Source organism: Salvelinus alpinus, chromosome 25 (assembly GCF_045679555.1).
Source record: "Salvelinus alpinus chromosome 25, SLU_Salpinus.1, whole genome shotgun sequence".
NCBI classification, from domain to species: Eukaryota; Metazoa; Chordata; class Actinopteri; order Salmoniformes; family Salmonidae; genus Salvelinus; species Salvelinus alpinus.
Window position 1 is genome coordinate 12227941 of NC_092110.1, and position 12881 is coordinate 12240821.

Genomic DNA, 12881 nt, shown 5'->3' on the forward strand with positions numbered 1-12881 from the left:
TCCCCAGACTCTGAAGGGACAGACCCATCTTCTAGCCATATCTATACCACAATTTAATTCTAAGAATCCTGTTGACCCGATTAGTCCGGACATAACTGAGCAGGAAGCAGGAGTGCCACGAGACATGTTTATTTGGTTTATATAAATATATATAAAATAGAACACTGCAGCAGGAATAGCTGTTATTGTCCATTGTAATTTTTCAGAACAATTATTTTTTTTGTTTGTTGCTTTTAACCCAACCCCCCATGAGAAACACACACAAAAAAAGTGGGTTGGAAGCCAGGGTCAGTCAAGATGCGGCGCTCCTGGAGCAGTTTAGCAGTTAAGTGCCTTGCTCAAGGGCAATGACAGGAAATGGAATCTAGGATACCTTAATGTTAATGTGATGAAGAAAACATCTACAGACATGGGAGATTCGGGTGGATGTGGGACAGATCTGAACCTACCTCTGGCTTCTTGAGGATATGGATGCTGTACATGTGGTTCTTCATGGGGTAGATGATGATGAGGACGTCTCCAAACTCCGTGGGGATGATGCCTCTCCTGTAGTCTCGGGAGTGCTCCGACCACACAATGTGCACCTCGTCATTCCCAAGATGGCGTAGCTAGGAGGACAGGTGAGAGGAGGAGAGGGGAAGAGATAAGAGAGAGAGCAACAGGGTGAGTGTCCCCGTCTAGTCAATGTCGACGTTTTCAAAAATAGTGTTCAAGTTCATGTAATTCATTCACATGGCAGAGGACGATTGAACACAGTCACACTTTAAGTGAGAGCCTGGAGCTTGGCATCCCCGATGAATGTCAAAACTAAGGCCGTCTTTGTCTGATACTCATTCTCTCAGGGCCCCCTATTCAAAAAGCATCTCAGAGTAGGAGTGCTGATCTAGGATCAGTTTCCGCCCCCTGTTCATGTAATCTTTTTCATTGTGTTCTAAAAAGCAAAACTGTTCCTATATCAGCACTCCTCCTGTGAAACTCTGAATAAAGTGTCTAAGGCTCCTTCATTCATCCAGGATCTTCTAACACATTGTGTCCTGTGTGGGGCAGGCAGAGAGGTCGCTGGATGCCTAAGACTCCTCTATCATTAACCTTGAAGAGTGACAGGAGCTGCCCCGCCACACGCTGCTTTAGACCCCAGTACCCATCCGTCTTCCACAGCTCACTCCATCTTCTCACATTCACTCCATCTTTCTAAAGCTTTCTCCATCTTACCGTTCACTCAATCACTGAGGGCCACAGTGTGTTCATTAGATACAAAAACTGACGAAAACAGGAGGGAGTACATGGACTTATCTAATAAGAAAAGCTCATAAAATGTTTGTTGTGTGCCCTAATGAACATGACCCTGGCCTGTATAGCACCTTGTTCTCATCCTCTGCTCTCAATAAATAGGAAACTAATTTTTTCCTCCGAGCAATTCACAAAATGTAATCCTTATCCATTGCAGAGCAGATAGCTGTTAGCTGCTGCATGAAACATCTCCCTCTTCACATATCACATCAGCAGCCCTCATTCATAAATCTTAAGACCCAGAGGGTGTGGATGTATTCTCAGCCTTCAACCTTCGATACGCCTGCTGTCACTGTCTGTGGGGAGATGGGGGAACGGTACTAGTCAAAACAACAAATAAATATGCGGGGCTGGAGTGTGTATGTGTGTGAGACTGACTCTGTTTGTGTGTGTGTGTGTGTGTGTGTGTGTGTGTGTGTGTGTGTGTGTGTGTGTGTGTGTGTCTGCTGGCCGCTCTCTCGCTGGCTGAGCTGACACGCTTTAGTGTCTGGTTAACATGGTTTAGTGTCTAGCTGCAGATTGCTCTGTTGGATAGCATCTCCTCCAGCCTCTCCAAATCCAATCAGCTGCTGAGGAGTCATGATATGAGTTTAACCAGGGGGACAGCAACGGCCAGATCTAATTTGGCTACATTATGGCCATGTGCAGCGCGGACCGCCGGGTGAAGGGGGAGCAGAAGCGAGAGCTACGCTCCAGGCCCCTCACTATGACAGACATGTGATGGGTCCAAAATGGCACCCTATTCCCTATATAGTGCACTACTGGGCTCTGGTCGAAAGTAGTGCACTACATAGGAGAAGGGGTGCAATTTGGGACAAACAAGGGGGTTTGGGGGGCCCCCACCACCCACAGATACACTACATTACCAAAAGTATGTGGACACCTGCTCATCGAACACCTCATTCCAAAATCATGGGCATTAATAGGGAGTTGGTCCCCCCTTTTCTGATATAACAGCTTCCACTCTTCTGGGAAGGCTTTCCACTAGATGTTGGAACATTGCTGCGGGGATTTGCTTCCATTCAGTCACAAGAGCATTAGTGAAGTCAGGCACTGATGTTGGGCAACTAGGTCTGGCTCGCAGTCGGTGTTCCAATTCATCCCAAAGGTGTTCGATGGGGTTGAGGTCAGGGCTCTGTGCAAGCCAGTCAAGTTCTTCCACACCGATCTCGACAAACCATTTCTGTATGGACCTCGCTTTGTGCACTGGGGCATTGACATGCTGAAACAGGAAAGGGCTTTCCCCCAAACTGTTGCCACAAAGTTGGAAGCACAGAATCGTCTAGAATGTCATTGTATGCTGTAGCGTTAAAATGTCCCTTCACCTGAACTAAGGGGCCTAGCCCGAACCATTAAAAACAACCACAAACCATTATTCCTCTTCCATCAAACTTTACAGTTGGCACTATGCATTGGGGTAGGTAGCGTACTCCTGGCATCCCAATAACCCAGATTCGTTCATCGCACTGCCAGATGAAGAGTGATTCATCACTTCAGAGATCGTTTTTCCACTGCTCCAGAGCCCAATGGCGGCGAGATTTACACCATTCCAGCCGATGCTTGGCATTGCGCATGGTGATCTTAGGCTTGTGTGTGGCTGCTTGGCCATGGAAGCCAATTTCATGAAGCTCCCGACAAACAGTTCTTGTGCTGACGTTGCTTCCAGAGGCAGTTTGGAACTTGGTAGTGAGTGTTGCAACAGAGGACAGACGATTTTTACGTGCAACATGCTTCAGCACTCGGCGGTGACATTCTGTGAGCTTGTGTGGCCTACCACTTCACGGCTGAGCCGTTGTGGCTCCTAGATGTTTCCACTTCACAATAACAGCTCTTACAGTTGACCGGGGCAGCTCTAGCAGAGAAGTAATTTGACGAACTAACTTGTGGGAAAGGTGGCATCCTATGACGGTACCACGTTGAAAGTCACTGAGCTCTTCAGTAAGGCCATTCTACTGCCAATGTTTGTCAATGGAGATTGCATGGCTGTGTGCTCAATTTGTCTGAAATAGACAAATCTACTAATTTGAAATACTTTTGGCAATGTAGTGTACAAACCTTGCTTTGCTGCCATACATACCCACCTAAATTGCAGCAACTAATTATGAGTAGCGCGGTGAGGACTGGTGCAGTACATGAAGACAGACAGGCGTTTTGGGGGGCTGGAGGATGGAATGAGTGATTTGAGCAATGAAATGGGAGGCTCATATGTGAGATACGGTGGTTAGAATTTTCCTTCATTTTAGGGTCATATCTTAGAGGTCATCTGACCGACTGGATGCATGTTAGTTCACATTATCAGCAGTGTGAGTGAGGAACCAGACAGTGCTCACAGGAAGCAAGCAATCAGTGGTGTTTCAGGTCGTTATTCAACCCCTCAAATCAGACTGTGATAAAAGACACCCCTCCTCTCTCTAAACCGCTCATCACAGCTAACGATCCATCTGCTTATTACAGGTCATTATACACCACAATGTTCCTCTGGTACAATCCCAATCCTCTCATCTACTATACTCAATATGAAAACACTGCATCTATGCGTGTGTATTATTGGCCACCGCTATAAACAAATTAGAACGTCCCCCCATGAACGTCTTTCTCAGGTCAAACTAGGTTCCTCCCAAAACATACAGTGAGGGAAAAAAGTATTTGATGCCCTGCTGATTTTGTACATTTGCCCACTGACAAAGAAATGATCAGTCTATAATTTTAATGGTAGGTTTATTTGAACAGTGAGAGACAGAATAACAAAAAAATCCAGAAAAACACAGGTCAAAAATGTTATAAATTGATTTGCTTTTTTTAATATAAAATTTTACCCCCTTTTCTCCCCAATTTCGTGGTATCCAATTGTTAGTAATTACTATCTTGTCTCATCGCTACAACTCCCGTACGGGCTCGGGAGAGACGAAGGTCGAAAGCCATTCGTCCTCCGAAACACAACCCAACCGCACTGCTTCTTAACACAGCGCGCCTCCAGCCAGCCGCACCAATGTGTCGGAGGAAACACCGTGCACCTGGCTCCCTTGATGAGCGCGCACTGCACCCGGCCCGCCACAGGAGTCGCTGGTCCGCGATGAGACAAGGATATCCCTACCAGCCAAACCCCCCCTAACCTGGACGACGCTAGGTCAATTGTGCGTCGCCCCACGGACCTCCCGGTCGCGGCCGGCTGCGACAGAGCCTGGGCACGAACCCAGAGTCTCTGGTGGCGCAGCTAGCGCTGCGATGCAGTGCCCTAGACCACTGCGCCACCCGGGAGGCCCTTGATTTGCATTTTAATGAGGGAAATAAGTATTTGACCCCCTCTCAATCAGAAAGATTTCTGGCTCCCAGGTGTCTTTTATACAGGTAACGAGCTGAGATTAGGAGCACACTCTTAAAGGCAGTGCTCCTAATCTCAGTTTGTTACCTGTATAAAAGACACCTGTCCACAGAAGCAATCAATCAGATTCCAAACTCTCCACCATGGCCAAGACCAAAGAGCTCTCCAAGGATGTCAGGGACAAGATTGTAGACCTACACGAGGCTGGAATGGGCAACAAGACCATCGCCAAGCAGCTTAGTGAGAAGGTGACAACAGTTGGTGCGATGATTCGCAAATGGAAGAAACACAAAAGAACTGTCAATCTCCCTCAGCCTGGGGCTCCATGCAAGATCTCACCTCGTGGAGTTGCAATGATCATGAGAACGGTAAGGAATCAGCCCAGAACTACACGGGAGGATCTTGTCAATGATCTCAAGGCAGCTGGGACCATAGTCACCAAGAAAACAATTGGTAACACACCTTGCAGCGCCCGCAAGGTCCCCCTGCTCAAGAAAGCACATATACATGCCCGTCTGAAGTTTGCCAATGAACATCTGAATGGTTCAGAGGACAACTGGGTGAAAGTGTTGTGGTCAGATGAGACCAAAATGGAGCTCTTTGGCATCAACTCAACTCGCCGTGTTTGGAGGAGGAGGAATGCTGCCTATGACCCCAAGAACACCATCCCCACCGTCAAACATGGAGTGGGAAACATTATGCTTTGGGGGTGTTTTTCTGCTAAGGGGACAGGACAACTTCACCGCATCAAAGGGACAATGGACAGGGCCATGTACCGTCAAATCTTGGGTGAGAACCTCCTTCCCTCAGCCAGGGCATTGAAAATGGGTCGTGGATGGGTATTCCAGCATGACAATGACCCAAAACACAGCCAAGGCAACAAAGGAGTGGCTCAAGAAGAAGCACATTAAGGTCCTGGAGTGGCCTAGCCAGTCTCCAGACCTTAATCCCATAGAAAATCTGTGGAGGGAGCTGAAGGTTCGAGTTGCCAAACGGCAGCCTGGAAACCTTAATGACTTGGAGAAAATCTGCAAAGAGGAGTGGGACAAAATCCCTCCTGGGATGTGTGCAAACCTGGTGGCCAACTACAAGAAACGTCTGACCTCTGTGATTGCCAACAAGGGTTTTGCCACCAAGTACTAAGTCATGTTTTGCAGAGGGGTCAAACACTTATTTCCCTCATTAAAATGCAAATCAATTTATAACATTTTTGACATGCGTTTATCTGGATTTTTTTGTTATTCTGTCTCTCACTGTTCAAATAAACCTACCATTAAAATTATAGACTGATCATTTCTTTGTCAGTGGGCAAACGTACAAAATCAGCAGGGGATCAAATAGTTTTCTCCCTCACTGTACACACCCCATTTCAATATTCCCCTCGTGTCGGTCTGCGTTCATTAATGAGTCTGTTGTTGGTATAAGCAGCACCTTAGTGTCTGGCCAGGGCTGTGTGTGTAATGCCACTGTTGAAGACGGATGCTAGGGGAAGTGAGGGGACAGCTCTAAAGATACTTCATTGTTCATCGCCGCGGACATCTATGGCTACAGGCTGTATCATGGTCCGGCCTCACAGGCAAACTCATTACAGCCCAAGCCCTCTGCGCTCTTATTCCATTTCTGCCTGCTGAAAAATAATACCAATGCAGATGGACATTCGTAGAAGAGGACAAAAACAACAGAGAGAGGTGAAGTCTGAGGTAAAAGTGACGGAGGGGGAAAGAGAGAGAAACGCTGCCGTGTTCCAACGGGAAGGAGAAAAGATAAATAATTAGGTGAGTGAGGTAAAGGGAGAGGAGGCTAGACGGAAGGAGAAAGGGCTTCATGAGGACATAAGAGAGAGGGGGATTAAGGTGAGAATATTGTTTCTCCCCCTTTCCCCCTGTTGCTGGAAGGACATTTCATTTCCTCTACTTTTCTGTAGCAAAACATGGCATGTTTCTCTGTGGGGCTCAAGTTCACACAGAAACAGCTCTCTGCAGGTAGAAATGTGAGCCACCTGAGAGAGCTGGTCATATAATGGTTAGTAGCGGACTACGAACAGCGCCGTCTGAGACTGTCTTTTTGTTCCGCATTGTAGGAGTCGGGTGGTACAGACAAGCACTACAGAGTGATGTCTGTGTAAGAGACACAGAGCAGACATTGGGTATCTCTCTCTGTAGGGGATCAGTGGTCATCTAAGGTTGCAACACAAAATAACCTACAGCCTGCTGACTGAGTGAAAAGGGAGTGAGCGGTACAGACAGATTGTGCGCATCTCAATGAGAGAGCATAACAGGGTTGCAGTCGGACATTACTTTTTTCCACAAAGACGTCAACTACCATTTCCTGGAACATCATAACAGACCTTTTTGGTGAGTGAGTCGTCAGAGTCGGGGGGCATGCGTGTGGAGACGTGGAACATGACCTCGACGGTAGAGGTGGCGAAGTAAGGCGTGGTTAGACCCGTGCTCTTGTTCCTCTGAAGACCTCCCATGAAGCCACAGTGACTGGTCAGATTCACCTGTTACACACACACACAAAGGACCATCATCACTGGACACAACCATACATTAACCCTAACAACCACCCACGTCACAAAGTCCCTCCAAGAGGCAGAAAACAATACAATGTAATATTAATATAACTCACTATTAATGATACATATAAAGCTTATATAAAGTGATGCTGAAAGGTTGTAGTGCAGAGAGTAGGGGTCTGTCTTACCTCCCAGCCCAGCCCAGAGACAAAGTCCTCGTAGGCCTGACTACCACTGGTGTTAGACAGGATAGAGTGCTTGTCCTCTTGCCCCTCCGCCACGTAAAACACGGCTATCTTGTGAGTCTCTCGACTAGAGGAAAAGAGGGACATTGGGAGAAAAGACAATGAACAAGAGAAAGATAAGGACATATTTTTGTTGTTCCCTAAAAGTAAAACAGTCACTTTTTCAGTCTGAAAGAGAAACAGTAACTTACCACTGCCTGGAGTCGAGGTTCTTCAGCTCTCTAAGCAGTTTCTCGTTCTTCTTCAGGAGATGGAAGTTACTCCTATGACCGAAAACAAGTGTATATGCCATTGGCATAAATAATTGTGGCATAGATTCTACAGAGCCTACAGATTATATTTACAACACCATGAGGTCTTGGTATAGATTCTAAAGATTATCAAGCTTGACTGCAACAACACACGGAGTATGGACAAAGTATCTATTCTAGTCTATTCTACAACAACAAGGCCCTGCATCCTCACTCCCTACAGGCAGACAGTGATCAGGTGATTAGGGCTATAGTCCACATACATTCACTAAGTAGCCCCAGACCTCTCCCTCCAGACTCTCTCTCCACCATGAACAGGCCCACACTACTAAATGGCCACCTCTTCGTTTTAGTCACAGTATTTCCTGGAAAATCAGACCAATCGAGTCAAACCGCAGCCAAACAAGACGCATGCAGTGGTGGCAGTAACTCTGAGACCCCCCCCCAAAAAAATCCCTCAAGATTTTTAGCCAAAAACACAACTACTCTGCTACTTTATAGCAAGTATTGCACAGATGATCCTGAGAAATCAATAGGCTTAGATCTTAGTTACCAGCATCACAACATGAGATATGGAGTTTTTAAAATTGTGCATTATGTTCTCCCATCTGGAGCTTGAACATTAGCAGCTTAGTGTAGGCGAGAGGTCCTCAAGTGGGGGGTGTAAAAGCCACAACTACTTTCATGAAAGGACTTTGTTTCGTGGTGTTTCTCCTCCTCCCACCCTTTCACCATTTGAGTATGGGCCTCTTTATTAGCTTGTTACAACGTAATGGTCTTCATTTTCTCCATTGAAAGTGAGCCATTTCAGAGGCGGCAAGCGGGAACAGCATGAAAGGCCGTTATTACACAGTGCCTGCAAGCTCGCTACCCCCGAGAGTGAATTGCAATATATTAGTCTAACGAGGAATAAACCGCAGTGTTTCCACTAGTCAAAATAATTTTCATGATGGAAATTGTGTCAGTGTAAACTTAAACTACTAAAACCAGATAAAGTATGTAGAAAAGATAAAAAGGAGCTATATATTTTTGATAAGATCATCTTTTAAAACTAACAATCACCAATAAAAAATAGACAGTCTAAAGTCGCTAACAGACAGCGCGCACTAGAAAGGTTGGCCCATTCATTTTCAATGAAGCCTAGACCGGGGCAAAATTCTATCCAGGCGGAGCGGTCAGTGGTGCTCGTGCCCGAGGAAGCAAAGCAGCCGAGGCGGAGAAAATAGGATTCTGCTCTATTTTTGAAGCTGTGCTGTCGTTGTTGACCAATCACAGTAGAAAACGTTGCCTGCGTGGTGATACGTCTGCACGCATGTCCAACAGCAGCACCAGCTCACTTGCCCACTCTAGCTAGCTAACACTATCAGTTTACAGAGTCACGTTTGAACAAAAATAATAGTTTTCTAATCCATTTTGGATGAATAATTTATGTTGCATGTATATACGTTTTTATGCATGTTTATAGTCTTATACCGATTATTTATTCGCACGTTGATAATGTTTGTTTATTTTGTTGCTATGGTCACCGGTGGCTGTCGCCCTCGTGTGTGAAGGCACTAGCAGCTTTGACTAGAGCGACAAGTGGTTTACTACGCGGGGTACTCTAGGTGATATTCTGCTGGCTGTCTGAAAAGGGTTAAAAATGCATATATATTTTTTAATAATGCTTGAGCCACTCATGGAAAAAATGTGTAGAATTGGAGGAATTAGCTTTAAAACAGCAAATAAAATATCTGCAGCCAAGAGGACCTTTAAAAACTTTAGTTAAGACCCCGCAATTGGCTACGCCCACTACGCTAACTTAAAAAAAAAAAGTTTTTAATTTCCTTTATTTAACTAGGCAAGTCAGTTAAGAACAAATTCTTTTTTTCCAATGACGGCCTAGGAACAGTGGGTTAACTGTCTTGTTCAGGGGCAGAATGACAGATTTTTACCTTGTCAGTACAAGGATTCGATCTTGCAACCTTTCGGTTACTAGTCCAAGGCTCTAACAACTAGGCTACCTGCCGCCCCAACTTTGCCACAGCTGCTGAAAACAACCCAAGGGGAAACACTGAATGTGGTATGAATGCCAGGGGAAGGAAAGTGATGCATTTTCCCCCAATTTAAAATCATGATTTAATCAAATGTTTTTTTTTAAAGGAGAGAGAGGCAGGGTTTTTAAAAGTCTGTGTCCTTTTATTCTCCCTTTCTGTGATGGGAGTAGGCTAATAAATGTATGTTCTAGTGCCTGACCCTCCATTCCACTCATAAGATAAGAGATCTTTCATATAAACCCCATCACACTCATAAACCCCCCCCCCATTCAAAACACATAAACCTGTTAAAGATATATTTTCGGACGAGTAATGAAGGGGAGAAATTAATGGAAGGGGCTATTTTTATGTCGAGCACTGCTCCTGGATAGATGGATGGAGAAAACATGTGTTCACTGATAAACACGGCCATTAGGGCTCGATGTGATGCGCGGTTTCCATTTAGCTCAATTAGTTCTCATCAATAAAGACCCAGCATCCATCTCTCGTAATACAATGAGATAATACTTCAAAGACATCAATGCAATGGGAAAAGCCATCAGAAATAGCTGCTTCGGAAATGAATCTAAGTAAAGTAATTTAAGTGAAGTGTGGTGATAATGAGGTGGATGAGATTATAGAGAGAGAAACAGAAAGAGACAGACAGACGGACACACAGAGAGAGAGAGAGAGAGAGAGAGGGGGGGGGGGGATGAACAGCGAAAGACAGAGAGGGAGATAAACAGAAAGACAAAGAGAGTGCGAGAGAGAGAGTGAGAGAGCTGGACTAGTCTAAGCTGATTATACTAAATCTGACGGGCTGAGAGACAAACAAGGCTTGCGGTAGCAGTGACACAGAATGCAGTTTCCCACTATCTGAATTTAGCACAGTACCTAGAACAAGCTAGGAAAACAAGCCAAAGCCGACAACAAGCTAAAGTTAAATCATCACATACCCATCCTCTACCTGAATCTACTGGATCTCTAAAACATTGTCATCAAATGTCCCAGTTCTCTAAATTAATACCAACAGAATACATCTATTTCATTATAAAAACTTAAATCAACTGTAAACTATGATTTTGGTTGTGTTCAGTAGGGCATAGTGTAGCAAAACTTTTTGAAACGGTTTGAAATGGAAACTGAAATTGGGCTTTTCATTTTGGACAAGGTAGTACCTCGCTTTCACTCAGTTTCAAAAAGTTTTCTCCTGCTTCATGCCCCACTGAACAGGACCCTAGTTTGTGGTGTGGTTGGTCTCTCTTTCACCTCTTCTCCCAGGAGTTCATGCCCAGGATGTTGAGTAGCAGCCTGCAGTAGTAAAAGGCTGACTGGGGCCTGTGGGGCTCCGGCTCCCCCTGCTCCACAGCCCTCATGCTCAGCCCATTCCCCCTGTGCACCGCAAAGTCCCTCTCCTCAGCACACTGCTTCAGGATGGCATTGATCACGTCGTTCTCCTGCTTCTCCGAGACGCAGACAGGGGGCGGGGCGGGGATGTTGAGGGGGGCTCCGGCGCGCTGCAGACACTCGGGGCTGGAGTAGCCCAGGTACTGCAGCATCTCATCTAGAACGTCATCTTCTCGTAGGGAGTCCCAGGACGGAACCACCTCCCGACACACACGCTTGGCCTGCGGGGCCATCAGCTCCAAGGCACTTTCCTCCTCCCCCTCTTCTTCCTCCTCCACAGCCTCCCCCTGCTCCTCCTCTCCCAGCTCATCCTCTCCCAGCACCACAACCACCTCTTCTTCTTCTTCCTCCTCCTCCAGTGCAGCCCCCTCTTCCCTCTCCTCCCTCTCGCCAAGCTCCCCTGCGCGGTTCTTCTCCCCATCTGTATTCGTTCTCTCTGTAGGTCTTTTACTGTAGAGGTGCAGGGGCTGGTTAGGAGCACCACAGTGAGGCGGGCCGTAGAGTACAGCCGAGTCCCACGAGTGTTTGCCGGAGATATCCCTAACAATAACCCTCACACAGGCGCTGGTAGTGGTGAGGCCTGCAGACATCCCACCTCCGGGCACACCGTCCTCAGCCCGGATCTGGAGACAGGACAGGAGGGTGGTACCGTTCAGGACAAAGAACTGTAGGTTGGGCCCGTCGAAGAGCTCTGGGGCCAGGTCAGGGCTCTCGCTGTAGGGGTTGTCCATGTTCTCACAGACATGGCTGGTCAAGGTAGCAGGGCCTCCAGACATGGGGTAGTGGCCAAGGTGGTTGACGAGGTGGGTGATGACTGTCCTGGCTGCGATGGAGATCAGACCATGCTGGATACGGCTCCGTACTACAGGGAGAGAGGAAGAATAAGGAGATAAAGAGAGGAAGAGCTCTACAATTAGAACAGGGGTATGTATTGGAATCTGTTTAATGTTGACATTTCAAGGCCAGTGTCAATAAACAGAGAAGAAATAGAAAAAGAGAAGTCAGCCAGTCAGTCAGTCAGCCAGTCAATAACATGTAGGTATCAGCTCATCCCAGTGGGACCAGGTATTTGTAGTGTCAGAGTTTATCTCCAACAGAGTGTAGAGGGATGAGGGAGAGGACTCTGTCTGTGGAATCTAGCCAATCAAAGCGCATTTAGGGTATGATGAAGAAATCAAGGTCTGTGTAGTAGAGCGCTAGATTCCAGTTAGAACACTAGATACCTCAATTGCTCCAACTGAGAATCTCTTTACATTTCTGTGTGGCACCATGCAGAGAACAAGCCAATGCCATCACACTCCGTGTGCTAGCAGCCATCCCTTTGCAATAAGCATAATTACAGTCCCACAGAGCTGCACAAACCCTGAGCGAGCCATTACAGGGAAAAAGAATGTGTCTATCGACAGAACATGATGACAGGTTTCTCTCCCTCTCTCTCCAACAAAATCGAAGGTGCCCTTTCAGGTACAGGTCTCTCTTGCATAAGCACTTCTGATCTCAATGAGGCAAACCTGTATAAATAAAAAGGTAACATCTTCCCTTCCCTCTCTCCATCCAGCCATCCTCTGCAACACCAAAAGAAAAGGAGTGAAATAAACAAATAAATGGATAGATAGAGGATTATAGATAGAGGACCCACCGGAGAGAAAGACAGTTAGTTGCTAACAACTTTGGAAGGAAAGCAGCATGCCTCACAAAGTGCTCCAATGATTAGTCATTTTCTCCTGATGGAAAAAGCTGCAGGTGCCCAGGTACAGAGGCTCCCTGCTGCTCTGAATCTAACACAGGAGTCAGGACACAGAGGAACCTAGCTGCATTCACATCACATTCAGT

The 12881-nt window shown here is 46.4% G+C and overlaps 1 protein-coding gene across 10 annotated transcripts in view; it reads right to left on the reverse strand.

Annotated features, from left to right (window-relative positions):
• LOC139553371 (ral GTPase-activating protein subunit alpha-1-like) overlaps window positions 1-12881 on the reverse strand; it is an 84029-nt gene that overhangs the window by 17695 nt on the left and 53453 nt on the right. For all 10 annotated transcript variants that reach the window (XM_071365628.1, XM_071365634.1, XM_071365632.1 and 7 more), the window contains 5 exons: window positions 10911-11910; window positions 7567-7638; window positions 7319-7442; window positions 6960-7115; window positions 450-608 (listed from right to left, as the gene is read on the reverse strand). In XM_071365628.1, coding sequence (XP_071221729.1) covers window positions 450-608; window positions 6960-7115; window positions 7319-7442; window positions 7567-7638; window positions 10911-11910 — 1511 coding nt within the window. The remainder of the gene's footprint in view (window positions 1-449; window positions 609-6959; window positions 7116-7318; window positions 7443-7566; window positions 7639-10910; window positions 11911-12881) is intronic.